A 16,365-nucleotide genomic window follows, 5' to 3' on the forward strand; every position below is an offset into this window, starting at 1 on the left:
CAAGATGAACCTCTTGAGGGAGTCGACTTGGCACGACTTGAATTTGTTACGACATGTTTCCTCCACACGACAAACACTGTACAGCAGAGGGCTTTACGCAATTCAACCATTGAGCTAATTAGCACGAACGGACGGGGTGGTGCTGATGATTATATGTTTCTTATTAGCGAGCATGAAGGTCATGTTAGAATCAGAACCAGGACCAGCAAGCTACCTATCTTCGCCGAGCTCGAGTATGATGAAACTTTGCCACGATCTGATGGTGGAGGGCTTTGTGACGGAGATCTTTCGCAGATGGTGGGGCCTACCTTGGTCTCCAGCACCAGGTTGAGCGAGTTGGGACTCATTTTATTTTGCAAGCGCGGCGCTCATGGTTGCTCCGGATCATAGGTCATGGGGATTTCACGGGATTGGGAAACTAGGAATCTATCACAGTCGAGACTTGTACTCGTCAGGAGGTACTCTAGGATCGAGGCACAAAAGCCCGAGCATTTTGTAAGGAGGCCACCACAGATACAAACGGGGGCTGAAAATCAAAAAATGAGGTTACCAAATGATCAACTCCCTTGAAGCATTTCCGTTCAAGTTCCTTACGTAGCCCAGCCTCCGAACGCTTTGGGGCCATTAACTAGCCTTGTTTAATTTTCATTCGCTGCCTAATATCCAAGGCAAGGCTGGGTGGGATGCTTCTTGAGCCAGGACCCCGCGAGCAATGTACATATCAACAAGTACAAGGACATAGGGTGCTGGAGACAAGTGGCACTAGACCACGACGGTTCGCCTTAAAGAGTTTTAGTATTAGTACTAACCTTTATAGGAAATGGGAAAATCTGTGACCGGTGTGGGCGGATTTTGCACCATGCTGCACTCCGATTGGTCTGTTGACTGTGAGGAGATGCTCATTGCTCACATCTCGCTCAACTTTTTGGATCCAGGAAAAACTTCAGCAGCAACACACATTACATAGATACAGCGAGGAGAGCACAAAAGCGCATGTGTCGACCATCTCCCTCCATCGCCATGTTGTGACAAGAGGGAAGAGACCAGAGCGGGGAATAAATAAAGTGGCATTCCGACATATCTACTCGGTACACCCACTGCCACACGACTGCCACTACTCGAATCAAAACCCCTCGAGGTTCCCCTGGGCGGACCGCTACTCGCCATGTATCTCATAAGTAAGTCCAGGCCTTGCAGAGACAATACTCGTACCAACCAAGCTAACAGCGAGGTAGAGGTACCGTGTTCCTCAGCCAACATAGGTAAGTTTCAGCTCAGCCTTGTGTTTCTTTTGAGGGGGGATTCGTGTGTTACGCCGCCCTTCGTCCATCCTACAACCTCATTTTCATTGTCGTTGTCATTCTGATTCTGATCCCCTCTCTCCCTCTCTCTCCGTGCCATATAGGCCCAGGATTCGATGTGATCGGCCTAGCACTGTCCATGTACCTCGAGATCCGCGTGAGCGTCGACCGCTCAGCACCACCAGACCCCTCAACAAACCCGCTCAACTGCACCGTCACATACACGGGCGTCGGCGCCGAGGACATTGACCTGAACCCGGCAAACAACCTCCTCACCCGCACAGCCCTGTATGTCCTGCGCTGCCACGAGCAGCACGAGTTCCCCACGCAGACGCACGTGCACATCCACAACCCGATCCCGCTCGGTCGGGGGCTGGGGTCGTCAGGTGCCGCCGTCGTCGGCGGCGTGCTCCTCGGCAACGTCGTGGGCAACCTGAACCTCCCCAAGCCACGTCTGCTGGATTTCTGCCTCATGGTCGAACGGCACCCGGACAACGTCGCCGCAGCCCTTTACGGCGGGTTCGTGGGCACATATCTCAACGAGCTCGACCCCGTCGACATGGCGCGGAAGGAGGTCCCGCTCTCAGAAGTACTCCCCCAGCCGGCCGGTGGAATCGACACGGGCCTCATACCGCCCATCCCGCCCGAGAATATCGGCCACTACAGGAGATTCAACTGGGCCAAGGAAATCAAGGCGTTGGCAATCATCCCGGACTTTGAGGTCAGCACGGCCAAAGCCAGGGAGGTGTTACCCAAGGAGTATTCCCGACAGGACATGGTGAGTCGAGTCTTTCTTTATAGAGTCCCCCCTCCAAAATGTTTATTCTTTCCCCGTTTCCAACCAAGACCGCTACACGTGCGAGACCGGGGAATACCCAAGACCAAAACCCCGAAAGCAGACGAACGAGGACTGATATTGGCGGGGGGTTTGTACTCGGGAATGTACATAGATCTTCAACCTTCAACGTATCGCCCTGCTCACCACCGTCCTCTCCGACTCCCCACCCGACCCGTCCCTCATCTACTCCGCCATGCAAGACAGGATCCATCAACCCTACCGCGCCGGCCTCATCCCGGCCCTACCGTCCATCCTGTCCTCCATGTCCCCCCAGACCCACCCGGGCCTGCTGGGTATATGCTTGTCCGGCGCTGGACCAACGATATTGGCGCTCGCGACGGAGAATTTCAAGAGTATCGCCGACGTTATCATTAGCAAGTTCGGCGAGGAAGGCATTACTTGTGAGTGGAGAGTCTTGGAGCCTGCTGAAGATGGAGCTACCGTGCAGGAGGTGCCCGGGGATGTGCTGATGTATCGGAAAGAGCTCAGCACGGCTTGACCCGCCCGGGGGCGTTCAAGAGAGAGAAGGCACAGAATCGCGGTTTTGGCCCGATATCAGAATCGGACTTTGCTTCTTGGAAAAGTATGCCGGAATGGATATCGTGGAGACATGGACACGTACGAAGCTCTAAATCGCTCCAAGGTACCGCTTTTGCACATAGCAGCGAACATATGGGGAAGACCTAAGCTTGCTGGCATTGCGTTCTAGACACTATCTGGAATGACGATACTCATTGAAGATGTTACATTTGTCCCGGTACAAACTTCAATGACTCAAGTGTCCTGAAGATGTTCAGACACGCCTCTGTGCTGTGCAGGAGCACTTCCGGTCCCTCCCCGTCGCCTTTGGTTTCCACAATCTATGCTCCGCGTGCCATTCAATTCATCATGCCTTTGTTCTCGTTGACAGCTCACTCTAGAAAATTGCTGCGTTGCATTCAAGTCCAAGCATACCCGATGCTCGAAGAGAGTTTAGAAGCACTTGCGGTGGACAATGGAAGGGCCGCTTTCATCGTACTCCTGCTTGGAGATCCACATCTGCTGGAAGGTTGAAAGAGAGGCCAAAATGGAACCACCGATCCAAACGGAGTATTTGCGCTCAGGAGGAGCAATGATCTTGACCTTCATGGACGATGGAGCGAGGGCCGTGATTTCCTTCTGCATGCGGTCGGAGATACCTGGGTACATGGTAGTACCACCAGACTGTAGAAGGGCCGTTAGTAATCGAGCCAATTAGACGACCAGAGTGCGTGACTTACCATGACAATGTTGCCGTACAAGTCCTTTCGAACATCAACGTCGCATTTCATGATGGAGTTGAAGGTAGTGACGTGGATACCGCCGGACTCGAGACCAAGAACGCTTGGTTGGAAGAGGGCCTCAGGGGCTCGGAACCGCTCGTTCCCGATGGTGATAACCTGACCGTCAGGAAGCTCATAAGACTTCTCCAGGCTAGAGCTCTGGGAAGCGGTCTGAATCTCTTGCTCGAAGTCGAGGGCGACGTAGCACAATTTCTCCTTGATATCTCGGACGATTTCTCGCTCGGCAGTGGTGGAGAAGGTGTAACCGCGCTCAGCCAGGATCTTCATCAGGTAGTCGGTCAAATCACGACCAGCCATATCAACACGGGAGATGGCGTGAGGAAGAGCGAAACCCTCGTAGATGGGGACGACGTGGGTGACACCGTCGCCAGAGTCCAACACAATACCAGTTGTGCGACCCGAGGCATACAGAGAGAGGACGGCCTGGATGGAAACGTAGAAGGCGGGTGCGTTGAAAGTCTCGAAGACGATCTGTGTCATCTTCTCTCTGTTGGATTTGGGGTTGATGGGGGCTTCGGTCAAGAGCACGGGGTGCTCTTCGGGGGCGACACGAAGTTCGTTGTAGAAAGTGTGGTGCCAAATCTTTTCCATGTCGTCCCAGTTCGTCACGACACCGTGTTCGATGGGATATCGCAGGGTCAAGATACCACGCTTGGACTGGGCCTCATCGCCGACGTACGAGTCTTTCTGACCCATACCGATCATGATACCATGGTGACGAGGTCGACCGACGATAGATGCTGTTACCGTCTGTTAGACTCTTGTCGTCCCGGTTCAGTGCGGGGCAGGGCACACTTACGGAAGACAGCCCGAGGCGCATCGTCGCCAGCAAAGCCAGCTTTGCACATACCAGAGCTGAAGAAATTATTGTCAGTATCTTGGTCACAATCGCGCTGACATCCTCCTCTTCCGAGGCACCCGCAATTGGAGCTCGCGTGTCCCAAGGGATGTTGTAGATGACCGCAGGCAGAGAGGACCCAGGTTCAGGACAGGGCGCTTACCCATTGTCAATGACGAGCGCAGCAACTTCTTCTGTTCGACGAAAGGCATATCAGTACGGAGTCCGAGATGGAAAACTGTGTTCAAAAGCAACTGATGTAGGGCTGAATTTGGCTTACTTACCCTCCATTGTGACGGATTATTGAAGGACGAGGTGAGGGGTGATGGACAGAAGTGAGAACGGGCGAAATATGAAAAGGCTCGGAGTGTCGAAGGTAGAAATGGCCTTCGAAGAGACGAGCAAGGAGATTGGATAGATAGAAGGGATGAAGATGGAGACGAGAAGTGAGGAGGGTAAGATGAAGTAGCGGTGGTTTGTGGTTTGGGCGGTGGGCTGCGGTGGGCTAAATCGGGCAGCTGCGAGGCGCCAAGACCAGTTCGGGTCAAGTCTGCGCGTTTCGGTGAAGGAAAAGATTCCTAGCCAGCTCCCTAGCAGTTGTAAGCCTTGATTATGGATCAGGACCGAAGATGTACTGGGCTTGCTCTGATCGACGGGCAAGGGGCGGCAGCGAGACTCAAATACCTTTTGGTAGAAGAAGGCGAAGACAGAGAGACAGGCTGGGTCGACCGCCTCCTGGAACAGTTTTGCGTGAATGGGGGAGGCGGGATATGAGATATTTCATCTGACTACCTCTACTAAGTACTGGCGAGCTGGGTCCAGCAGGTACCAAGATTCTCAAGCTCATGCCATTTCTCCACGAGTGGCGCTATGGCCACGCAATATGGGCTCCCTCACCGACGGAAGAGCCTCGTCACCTTCCCCCCTTGCCGCCTCGAAGCAACAGGCAGCTGCAATCCTGGCCAAGGCTGGCCTGATCAACCCCCAGCAACACCCTAAGAACTGGCTTTGACGCTCTCAACACGGGCCGGGTTTGGGAGGCTGATGATAGAGATGACGGATCCAGCATTTTCCTGGGGCTTCTCGATACTACCAAGAGCACAAAGTGCTTTTTCGGCCCCGCCATCGACAGGCCTCTGACATCTACCAAGCACGGTGTCCTTTGAACAAGTACTGTAGACAGTCCTCGTGGTGCAAGTAGGGCACACTCTGTCCTTTGGTAGTAAGACACCCGTTCGAGGACGAGGTACACGAAAGATGGGCCCGGTCCGTCCTTGTGGCGAAACAGCCCCAACCACTAAGCCACACACTTTTGCTAACCACCAGGCACCAGTCCCGGGTACTCGGTATTTATTCTTTGTTTAAACTGGTGTGTTTTTTGTGCGTCAAAGGTTGCCAGCCACATATCGCGGGGTAATTAGCCAGCGTTTCAGATGCACAGCCACCGAAGCCGTCGGCAATAGTCACCGCCATTAATCGAACTGTCTGCTCTTGAATTCTCTAGACTTTTCAGAGGCAACAATGGCTACAAGTACAGGTACACGGTAAAGAGAGATGGCCCGCCTTCGACCCTCTAATAGTCCTCGATCCAGTTCAGTGACCCCTTTGATGCGCCCTTCAGTTCATTCTCGCAGCCCTGGAGGCCTCGATTCTGCACGAAGATCCCGGCTGGTGCCAGTAGGTTCTGGAACGTACTGGCCCGTGATTGGCCATTCCCTCCCATTTTCCCAACCTCATAAGAAGACTGTGAACAATCATTCTAATGAAAGTCTGGATTAAATCGTGCCCTCTGATCACAGCAACGCGTTGGAAAACTATTAGAGCCGCTCTCTGTTTTGAAAATTGATCCATCCCTCACCGTCGACTCCCAAATATGGATCCTGGACTGAACTCTCTCTTACAATGGAGTATCGAGAACTCGGATGCTGGTCGAAACCCAGAGCAGCCGGTCAGAGAACCCAGAGGACTATCAGCTGATGTGCTGCGCGCGTTGCTGGGCGGTCCAAGCGACGCCGACTTGATGCGAGAAGCCATGGCCATCATCGGCTCCTCCGATCCGGACGTCACGCACGACGCCAAAATGACGGCCTTCGACAACCTCGAACAACTGGTCGAAAACATTGATAATGCCAACAACATGGAACCCCTGGGCCTTTGGACGCCACTGCTGGCGCAACTGGAGAGCCACTCGGCTGACTTGCGGCGCATGGCGGCCTGGTGCATCGGCACCGCGGTCCAGAACAATGTAAAGGCCCAAGAGCGACTCTTGGCCCTAAACGGCATCGAGAGGCTCGTCCAGGTCTCCCTCGATGACGCGGACAAGAGTGTTCGAAAAAAGGCCGTGTACGCCCTTAGCTCGGGCATCAGAAACTACCAACCCGCCATGAACGAGGCCGTAAGGCGGCTGCCGAAGGATATTGTCGGACCAGACCACCTCTCGGCGGCGGATATGGATGTGATTGATGCCATTATGGGCAAGCTCAGAGATAGGGACTGAGCTATGGGCGTGGGCGAAGAGATTTCAAGTGGCAATACGAACAAGTACATGGGTCCTGTAGAGGAGGGCCGGCAGGACTCAAAGATTCCAGGGCGCTGGGGGCAAGATGTCCCCTCCAGTAAATGAGCCATCACGCCACCACTAAGAGGGAATCTCGGTCCAGCCTATTAACAAGTACAAGTAGTTCCAGCAAGAGAAATCAGGTGGCGGCTTGATGGCGGCAAACTTGGACAAGCAAGCCGCACATGTGTGCATTCCATCGGGTTCCCTCCAAAGTTTGATAGCTGAGGGTCAAAAGACTTTGGCCGCCCCAGAACAGAACAAAGATACAAGGAACGATACCTTGGGTTTTGCCGATACAAGTACAGACTTTATTAGCCCCCGTGACCGCCGTGATATGGATACGCCATATTGCCGTTGTGACCGTGCCTTTTGCTCTGCCTTGCCTTGCGTTCACGTTTCTCAGCCTTGCATGGATGGAGCCTTTCCTGCAACTCACACAGTTTCCCGGCGTTCGTCTCCCTTGTCGCGCCATCGCAGCAGTCCTCACAGCTGCAAGGTATATGTATAATCGTCCTCCATGTTCTGACTCACCCACAAGACCACGGAGCTCAGCATCACCAGCCCGTTGGCCACGACATTGGCAACGCCCATATACACGGTCTGCAGCGCGTAGTCCTTGAACAGATACTTCAGGACCATGACCGTGACGCTGCCCGCGAGCCCGCCGGCCATCAGGGCGAAGCCCAGAAACAAGACGGTGCGGGCCTTCCAGGCCACGCCGTTGCCGCTGTATGACCAGCTGTCCGCCGAGAGGCGAGACTTCTCAATCGAGTTGATGACGAGCATGCCTAGCGCGGAGCAGATCAGGGGGATCCAGTCGACAAAATTGATGTGCACGGTGCTGCCGTTGAGGGGGGATTTGGAGAAGACGCTGGCGTCGACGAAGAAGAAGAAGCCGAGCGAGAACTGTGTTGACCCGCCATGCATTAGTCAAGGCCTTGGGAGCAGAGAGGAAGAAGAGAAAAAGAAAAGGCGCAAGTTAGACATACGAGGGCGCCAGCGATGTAGACGCCGGCGGTTCTGGTGTTGGCGCTGTTAAGCCAGGCCGGCTTGGAGAAGCGGAAGAGGCGCTGCGAGGTCGACATCGTAGAAAGGACTAGTAATTCTTCAACAACGGAGGGAGCGGACAGACAGGGCGGGTGCAATGGTGCGTAGTCGTATATCTTTCTAGTCAGATGCTTGGGTTGTTCGTGAGAAACACAATGGGATAGAATGTCCTGCCTGCCCGCGGACGCAGGAGTGGAAGCTGCTAAGAATCAGAGCGTTGGAAGGGAAGGCCCACTGTTCGTAATTCGCAGGCTGGGTGGATAGATGCCGAGAACCAACGAACCACCCGGGGAATTCTTCCGACGAGCCCGCTGGAGCCTTGCGCCCTGAGCCTCGTCAGTCTCGTCGCCCAGATAGGCGCCAGTTGCCCATTGTCCGAACCAAATTGATAGGATGGCCATGAGGCCGGGGTCAATGCTAGGTAGACTATGGAGTCCTGAAATCTTGTCCAGGGCTGCAGGCCGCAGAGACACATGCAGGGTCGTGACGTGGAAACACACGCGGCGACGCATGGGCTGAAGTTTAGCCTCGACTGATGCACGAATATTGTGGATGCGACTTTTAATCAGAGAAAGAAAGAACGGCCAGTCAATCAATCTCATTGGGAAGAATCCTGTGATTTAACCCCGACTCACATCGATACAAATATACGGGTTCCAAATTTCGCTTGCGTGATCCGTAGGGCAGAACAACCTCCACTGTGTATCTTTTCGTCCAACATTGTACGAGGTAGAGTAGTATCTGTTAGACCAACCCGATTCATGACGCCTTGAATATGCATCCAGATCCTCCAAAGTCTTTGTATGCGCTTCGTTTTAAAAGTCCTGCTCCTCCTTGAAAAATTGGGTGAAGCTGATGATGGTGCCATATATCAGCAACCCGCCCACAATGGACATGACCATGGCTGGGACTTGAATAAGAGCAGAATGCGCAAGTAGTACCGGCAAGGCTGTCGTGTGATGCCTGTCAGTGTATGTGATCAATCCCCATCCGTGTGTTGAAACGTACCGATACCCATAAGCACGAGAAATCCCGTAGCAAAGCGACCCAGGTCTATCCAAGCCCCGGAATTGTTCTCGATAAAATCATCCGCATTGGCACATCTTCCTGCCACCCAGTTTGGCAGGGGCGCTAACACATATGTTGCGACAACGAGGAGGGTGAGGAAGTTATGGAACAACGCGGCGGAGAGGATGACGAGGAGGAATCCGATGGCAAGGACCTAGTAGCTTATCAGCCACGCGCTGTAAGTTGAACATGTTGGGACCATGCGGTGTGCATACAAAGGAGAGCGCAATAATCGTTTTCAACCCGGCCGTCATGGTCATGGGTCGAGGCAAGATTGGGTGGAAAGGCTATTGATTGTAGTTCTCTCGACGCTTGCGCAACTGCAGCGCTGCAACTCGGGGATTGGGAGGTCGGAAGAATCGAAAGTGTGGCTCGAAGCGAAAGGGAGCCGGATAGTTGAGGTCGGAGAGACTGATATCGATTTCATGGAGAAATGAGTTGGGTGGTCAAAGGATCGGCCGTCTGATGAGGGATGCTTGGAAGTCGCTGTGGCTGGGCGCCGAAGCTCCTCCGCAATGAATTGCGAGAACCTGGAGTTTGCGCGTCTGCAAGTGCCTGGTTTCATTGATTTATTTCAAACACATCCAACTCCCACAACTCGGCCTCTATTTCTCTTTTCATGCTCCGGTCCCATTACTCTGCATAACGTGCAATCAAGATGTTCAGAAATAACTACGACAATGACTCCGTCACTTTGTGAGGCTGCTTAGCGACAACACGCCCCCATGCCCGAAATACTAATTCATTCGCAGTTCGCCTCAGGGCCGGATATTCCAGGTCGAATACGCTCAAGAGGCCGTCAAGCAGGGATCGGTCGTCGTCGGAGTTGTCAGCAAGAAACATGTCGTCCTCACTGCCCTCAAGGTCTGAACCCCCAAAGAGCTTTGCCCTTACAAATATCAGCCGCTCATACTGTCTATAGCGGAACGCAGAAGAACTGTCCTCGTATCAGAAAAAGGTAGTCGGTGTCGATGATCACCTAGGAGTGGCCCTGGCCGGTCTCGCTTCCGACGCTCGCGTTCTTTCCAACTTCATGAAACAGCAGTCGCTCGCCTCAAAAATGACCTACGGCCGTCCCATACCCGTCGAGCGCATCGTGAATATGATTGGTGATAGAGCTCAGACAAACACGCAACACTATGGCAAAAGACCCTACGGCGTGGGGCTGTTGGTTGCGGGCGTGGATGAGCTGGGACCCCATTTGTTCGAGTTCTCTCCGTCTGGAATGACCCAGGAGATGCTGGCTTGTGCGATTGGAGCACGAAGTCAGATGGCTCGAACGTACCTCGAGAGACATTTGGATAAATTTGCGGATTGCAGTCGTGAGGAGTTGATCAAACATGCCCTGCTTGCACTGAAGGAGTCTCTGGCGCAAGACAAGGAACTCACGGTGGACAACACCAGTCTGGCCGTGATAGGCATGGGAGAGAAAGATGGCAGGAAGAAACTGGAAGCCTTCAAGCTCTACGATGGACAGGACATTGGGCCTTTGCTCGAGGCAAGCGTGGAGTCGACGGCCACAGAAGGTGGAGATGCCATGGAAACAGATTCATAGGAAAAGCATCGATGGGTACGCATTATTACACGGCGTTTGGAGTACTATTAGGCTGCCACAATGGCAATTCGAGGGAGTCCCACGGAGGCGGCAAGGCCAGATTGGTGGGAATGAAGAGTTTCCATTATACTCCATTTTCCGATCTATGACCAGTCCAGCTTATACCTCCCAGGGGCGACCTGATAGCCGTGCAACGCGTCAATGACCTGATCTGTGCTCTGAACCTCGACCAAGATGTTGGCAGCTCCTTCGCCCACGAAACCTTCTCTTATTGCCGTCTTGACCCATTCCAACAATCCATTCCAATAGCCATTGATATTGACCAGAATGATGGGGATTTGATGGATGCCCAACTGATTCCAAGTAACCATCTCCATGACCTCTTCCACGGTACCATATCCGCCTGCCAGGGCCACGAAGCCTGAACCGAGGCCACCCGCTTCCACCGAATTGGCCATCATGCGTTTTCGAGTGTGCATGTCTGGGACAATGGTGGTCCTTCCAAACTCGGACTCGGGCACAATGTGTTTATCTGGGTCCTCAATACTATCAATCCGCTGCAGTTCCTCCGAGGACATGGTCCGCTCCACCTTTCTTGATCCATACCGACTCGTCTCGCTGCGGACGGAAGGGTCTTGTTCTGAGCGGATTAAAGCTCGAGGAATGATGCCGTGCACTGATTGGGGACCAGAAAGGGAGACGAGGGTTTTGGCCAACTCGCCCATAATACCCATGGTCCCTCCACCGTAGACGAGCTTATAGCCGGCCTTATGCAGAGATTGACCTAGTTTTTGCGCTGATTGGAGATGGACGGGGTCTTTTCCTGGTGAAGAGGCACAACTTGAAGAAATCTGTCAGTGATCCTTCTGGAAATTTTGAGTTAACAAATGGGAGACCGTGTTCGCGACGCACAAAACGCAGACGACGGGATCCGCCCCTCCGTTTTCCCGGGCGGTCGGCATCATACGGCAGTTTGATTGGGAGACAGATAGAGATGAACAGACAGACTCCGCGGGCTGGAGCAGCGAAATATTCGAAGCAAAGATGGAAAGGGTGGCTAGTGTGTTAAGTGTGACCGATATTTATGTCGGAGTTGGAGTGGGTGGAGGATGAAGTCTTGAAAGAGAATGAACGCAGCTGGAGCCGACGAGTCAACACAGAAAGGAACGATCCAGGGCACAGTTCAGTTCAGTTCAGTTCAGAACAGTTCAGACCTACAAATTGCTAGTGGAAACGCTGTGCGAATTTATGCGCAAACTGGTTGAGAGGGAAGCGTGTGACTGTGGGCATTTGGCAAACTGAAGGCCTTTTTCCGACGATTGGTCTGTGAGTCAACATGACGTCGCAGCCGCAGCCTCGTGTGGGTTTAATGGTGCCACGTGAAGCATTCAACAAGAGAATGTGGACGGTTGGGCGGAGGTCGCCGTTGCATCGAGTTCTGTTGTGTAGTACAGGGTGAGGTGGAAGTGAAGGGTCGGTGAGTAAACATATTAGATATACTCCGTAGTCCTCGGTAGGTACCACAGCACCTAAGTAAGTACCTGCTTGCCTGTAGCGAATGGTCGGTAATAGTAATGCTATTCTCACTTGTTCAATTCTCTCTCCATCTCCAACTCCATTTTATCTCTTTTCTCCATCCCTCACCACCATCGCTTACTCCGTCCCCTCTTGCTCTGCCGATCTTGTTCCTGTTCTTCCCCTTGCATCTGCAAGCTTATTCTCCTTCCCTATCAGTGTCTAAGAGCCTCAATCCCCAGCCTCCTCTATTTTCAGCTCGCAGGAATCCCCTCAATGCCCCTCTATCTGGCATCATTTGGCCGACCGAGCCCATCTCACTTCGACCTTCCTCGTCGGACCCCGTATTGACCGTCATCATGAGCCGTGGCAAATGCTTGACAGCCGGCATGGCTCGCTTAATTTGCTCGTATTGAACCCTTTTGCCTCGAGTTCTCGCTTCTGGCCTCTTTTGCAAGATCAACCTCGCCACGCAGAAGGGCGTCCATGGCCGTGTCTTGGGCCTTTCTTAGGGTATCCGTCCATCCCGCTATTGTCCCATTGGCCCCTCACCACCACGCCTTGCCGACAATTCTGCTTGTTCTCGCCTGCTTGCATCTCGCCCGCTAACACTTTCGGCCATAAGCCGTGCGAAGGGCCAGCTCCAAGAAGCTGGCAGCCCTCAGGATCACACCCTTCTCGACCCCCCCAATGGCCTCGTATCTCACCGTGGTGGGAGCTGAAAAAAGAACCCCGCTTTCCCTGGTAAGGCTACCAACGACGTCTGCTCTGCGGTGTGATCGTGCAGATACACCTCACAGGCAGCTGGCCCATGGTCTGTAAAGCTGCTAGCTTGGCCCCATGCTTTTCCTTGGTCGATGCTTCAAGACCTCGCCGTCCCGCTCTTTCTCAGTTCCTTTTCTTCTTCCTCTGTCAGCCTTACCGTTGTACCCAGGCTGCCCCGCCTGTCCAAGGACGATATCACTGTCGTCGCTGTATACTCTGTGCGGCGCAATCGCCGCCCTGTGCAGCCATGAGTGACTCAAGTTCTACTTCGACGGACCTGGCGTCTGCTACCTCGAGTGTCGTAGAGACCACCTCGACGCTGCCCAGTTCAACCACAGATTCGACGACATCGTCCCCGACGACGACAACAAGTACTATTGTTTCTACCACCACAACTACGTTCAGTTCTAGTAAGTTGATCCGTGCTGTATTTCCGCTGTTGAATTTCTCGCCGCTTCAGCCTTGCATCAACTGCTCTCGCAAGTCTGCTCTTATAACATTTGCTTCGTGGCAGCTACCACAAGCTTCACGACGTCGCCTTCTACCACCACCCCTCCCATCACCTCAACCTCCTCCAGCACTTCCTCCTTACCTCCTTCGACGACCAGCTCTACTTCAATCACTCTTTTCACAACCAGCAGTACCTCAAGTATTACCCCCTCTACGTCGTCAAGCAGCAGCACGACAAGTATTTCCCCCTCTACCCTTTCCAGCAGCAGCACCATCACAAGCACTTCCCCCTCTACACTTTCCACTACCAGTAGCACCAGCACTCCTTCAAGTGGTCTTCTCTCGTCCTTTCCCATCGTGTTGTCCACTTCCCCTAGCTTGTCAACCTCCGCTTATACGTCCCCTTCAACCTTAGCTACCACCCCTATTCCTACCACTTCTTCCCCTACCACAACGTCCTCTTCCCTTCCACCAACAACGTCGTCAACAACGACGTCTTCCCCCTCCCCCACCACTACGACTACCACTTCGCCGATTCCAAGCAGTACTACTAGTGAGTCTCTGTTTGTTCTGCTTTTGGTCTTCGTGTTCATGCGGTTAGCCGCCGTGCCTATGAGCGTATTATCCATGTAGGCTCCGTCTAACCTTGAACTTCCTCAGCAACAACCACCTCCCCTTCCCCGATCCCGACCACCACCACCACCACTTCAACAACCACTCCGAGTCCCCTGCCCGTAACCTCTTCAACATACACCACTCCTTCAACTTCGTCATCGAGCACGGAATCCGCCTCCGAAACATCATCTTCCACGTCCGAATCCAGCACCACAAGCACCAGTGAAACGCCAGTTGTTATAACCACTTCGAGCACTTCAATTTCCTATACCACTACCACGTCGTATATCACCCAGGTTCTCCAAACCACCCAAAATGGACAGCCAGGCTACACCACCATCACATCCGTCGTGATAGCAACGAATCCCGCCACCACACTTGTGGCACCAGCAACCTTCACAAGCACTCCAGGAAGTGCCCCGACTCTCCTTCCATCAAACGGCGGCGGCGGCGGCAGCTCAGGTCTGTCGACAGGTGCCAAAGCTGGTATAGGGGCTGGAGTGGGTATCGTTGTTCTAGCTGCCGCCATCTTCGGTGGCTGGTATAGCTGGTACATGAGGCGGCGGAGGAAACGAAATTCCTACTCAAACGATCAGTATTCAGATGAACCCTTGCCTAGTATGACAGGGCTCGGCATCGGAGGTGCAAGCGGCGCAGCGGCGGGAATGGGAGCCGTGGCCGCTGTCTCATCACGGTACCGTGACGCCTCGAACCCCTCAGACACGCGGTCAGAGCTCCCATCCCCTCCCATTCCTCCTCCTCGATCTCCAGACCGACTTATCCCGCCCGGCGTGGTACCCATGAGATACCAGGCTTCTAGTTCGCCCCCTCCCAATCAGGGCTCTTCCCACATGTCCGTCTCCGATCAGAGCGAGTACTCACAGGGTAACAACCAATATCCACCGGGCGGCCAATACCCACCACAACCTCCTAACGCAGCTGCGGGTGGCTACTTCGGCAACCTCAACGAACTACCCGAAGACCAGAGAAACATCTACCAACTCCCGGACGACCAAGTCTCCAATCCGATGTCGCACCAAAGCTACCAACATGCCAATATGGGCCAGGATGGGTACTGGTCCGGGCAACCGTCAGCACCTTCAGGACGCTCGGGGCCTTCCGCGCCCTCAGTGCCCTCGGCTCAAGAGTCCTATGAGTTGCCTGGACAAAGCCCCACACCCGCGCCACCGCAACCGCAACCGCAAGGAGGGCAGGGAGGCTATCGCGGCACGGATCGAGAGGTCCCTCTTCATCAACGCATGGAAGGCAGAGTGCCTTACCGGCCAGGCCATCTCCCGCCTTCGCACAACTACTAAATTGTCGCTATCGGCGGTGTGGTTATTGTCGCTGCGGGACCGCCAGTTGTCTATAATGGTCCTCTTTAAAACATAAAACCCCTAATGTATTGTCAAAACGATTGGACGAATTTGAATGAGAAAAAGTCAACTACAAACATCATGCAAGTTCCACCTGTAATTTTGCTCTGGTTATTTTCTTAGCCCGCTGTTTTTCTGTATTTATGCTATCAATGTACTGGTCAGTAGTTTCGCTTGGCAGCCCGCAAGCAAGCTGCAGTGGTCAAGGCCGAGCATCTAACTTACTGCCTCTTTCCTTGCCTATATAGTCTCCGGAGCCAGAAGAGAGGCTACTATCAGCAAGGAAGCAAGCTATTCTTACCCCTCCCCCCCCCTCACTTCTTTCACATCTCTCTATATATGGATGCGTGCTTGGGTATTTGGGGTTTTCGCGCGGATGATCGCTATGTCTAGCCAGACCTTTCAGTTGAGCAAACAAACGACTTGCCCTTATCCCCTTATCCTGTGGGGCGGGAGACGTCCTGTGGGAGAAGAAATCACAGGGATGGATAAGTTACCTAGTAAGGTTATATGTTGCCTCCCTCCCGTAAAGAGCAGAGCGCTGACGATGACAAACTCAGCTATTTCTGCGGCCCGGTGACCTACCCTATATTCAACACACCTCATTTTTATATCCCGTCGGAGCACAAACGTTGAAGACGGTAACTGTCTTATTTTCGTATCCGGCGTGACGCCGTCATCTGTCGTGTCTTCATCAGTGCCAATAGCTAATATTGTAAGTCGATTTCACACCTCTCCGGGGCCCCGCGACCCTTCTCGCTGGTTAAATCGCTTCATGATGCTGTTTGGGGATTTGTTACCCACGGGGATTCTTGACATGTATCAGCTGGCTCCTCTGCTCTTGTGCGCGCAAAGGCTTTGGACAAAGAAAGGAGCTGAGACATGTGTGTGTGTGCTCGTCGATCTGAGGTGTATTCTCTTAACCAGTTGCAAAGGCATCTGTTGGCCTTCTTTGTCCAAGGATGGGAACAGTGAATACATACATTTCATCCCATGTCTACCGTCACAGGGCGGCAACGATGCCCCTCGATCTGTGTTTCATCAAGCTCGTTGTCAGTGAATGCTTCAGCATTCCCATGGCTGATGCCGGAGGACAACAGCGCTGGAGGGGAACT

The 16,365-nt window shown here is 53.4% G+C and overlaps 8 protein-coding genes across 8 annotated transcripts; 4 read left to right on the plus strand and 4 right to left on the minus strand.

Annotated features, from left to right (window-relative positions):
• Window positions 1-1,440: 1,440 nt before the first annotated feature.
• Window positions 1,441-2,638, plus strand: Z519_02196 (homoserine kinase; the record flags this gene model as incomplete). The annotated part of the gene is made up of 2 exons (XM_016759953.1): window positions 1,441-2,079; window positions 2,252-2,638. 2 exons carry the CDS (start codon window positions 1,441-1,443, stop codon window positions 2,636-2,638), a joined length of 1,026 nt encoding a protein of 341 aa, XP_016623474.1.
• A 473-nt stretch (window positions 2,639-3,111) lies between these two features.
• On the minus strand, window positions 3,112-4,590 carry Z519_02197 (actin, gamma; the record flags this gene model as incomplete). Its single annotated transcript, XM_016759954.1, has 5 exons — window positions 3,112-3,342; window positions 3,399-4,201; window positions 4,261-4,316; window positions 4,463-4,493; window positions 4,584-4,590. The coding sequence occupies 5 exons, from the start codon at window positions 4,588-4,590 to the stop codon at window positions 3,112-3,114; spliced, it is 1,128 nt and encodes a 375-aa protein (XP_016623475.1).
• A 1,582-nt stretch (window positions 4,591-6,172) lies between these two features.
• On the plus strand, window positions 6,173-6,796 carry Z519_02198 (uncharacterized protein; the record flags this gene model as incomplete). Its single annotated transcript, XM_016759955.1, has 1 exon — window positions 6,173-6,796. One exon carries the CDS (start codon window positions 6,173-6,175, stop codon window positions 6,794-6,796), a length of 624 nt encoding a protein of 207 aa, XP_016623476.1.
• Window positions 6,797-7,342: 546 nt separating this feature from the next.
• On the minus strand, window positions 7,343-7,944 carry Z519_02199 (uncharacterized protein; the record flags this gene model as incomplete). Its single annotated transcript, XM_016759956.1, has 2 exons — window positions 7,343-7,765; window positions 7,849-7,944. The coding sequence occupies 2 exons, from the start codon at window positions 7,942-7,944 to the stop codon at window positions 7,343-7,345; spliced, it is 519 nt and encodes a 172-aa protein (XP_016623477.1).
• Window positions 7,945-8,721: 777 nt separating this feature from the next.
• Window positions 8,722-9,228, minus strand: Z519_02200 (uncharacterized protein; the record flags this gene model as incomplete). The annotated part of the gene is made up of 3 exons (XM_016759957.1): window positions 8,722-8,855; window positions 8,915-9,128; window positions 9,190-9,228. The coding sequence occupies 3 exons, from the start codon at window positions 9,226-9,228 to the stop codon at window positions 8,722-8,724; spliced, it is 387 nt and encodes a 128-aa protein (XP_016623478.1).
• Window positions 9,229-9,632: 404 nt separating this feature from the next.
• Z519_02201 (uncharacterized protein) lies at window positions 9,633-10,529 on the plus strand (the record flags this gene model as incomplete). Its single annotated transcript, XM_016759958.1, has 3 exons — window positions 9,633-9,670; window positions 9,727-9,838; window positions 9,897-10,529. The coding sequence occupies 3 exons, from the start codon at window positions 9,633-9,635 to the stop codon at window positions 10,527-10,529; spliced, it is 783 nt and encodes a 260-aa protein (XP_016623479.1).
• Window positions 10,530-10,672: 143 nt separating this feature from the next.
• On the minus strand, window positions 10,673-11,491 carry Z519_02202 (uncharacterized protein; the record flags this gene model as incomplete). The annotated part of the gene is made up of 2 exons (XM_016759959.1): window positions 10,673-11,369; window positions 11,442-11,491. The coding sequence occupies 2 exons, from the start codon at window positions 11,489-11,491 to the stop codon at window positions 10,673-10,675; spliced, it is 747 nt and encodes a 248-aa protein (XP_016623480.1).
• Window positions 11,492-13,056: 1,565 nt separating this feature from the next.
• On the plus strand, window positions 13,057-15,190 carry Z519_02203 (uncharacterized protein; the record flags this gene model as incomplete). Its single annotated transcript, XM_016759960.1, has 2 exons — window positions 13,057-13,219; window positions 13,920-15,190. 2 exons carry the CDS (start codon window positions 13,057-13,059, stop codon window positions 15,188-15,190), a joined length of 1,434 nt encoding a protein of 477 aa, XP_016623481.1.
• Between the last annotated feature and the right edge of the window lie 1,175 nt (window positions 15,191-16,365).

This window comes from Cladophialophora bantiana (genome assembly GCF_000835475.1).
Source record: "Cladophialophora bantiana CBS 173.52 unplaced genomic scaffold supercont1.3, whole genome shotgun sequence".
Taxonomy (NCBI): domain Eukaryota; kingdom Fungi; phylum Ascomycota; class Eurotiomycetes; order Chaetothyriales; family Herpotrichiellaceae; genus Cladophialophora; species Cladophialophora bantiana.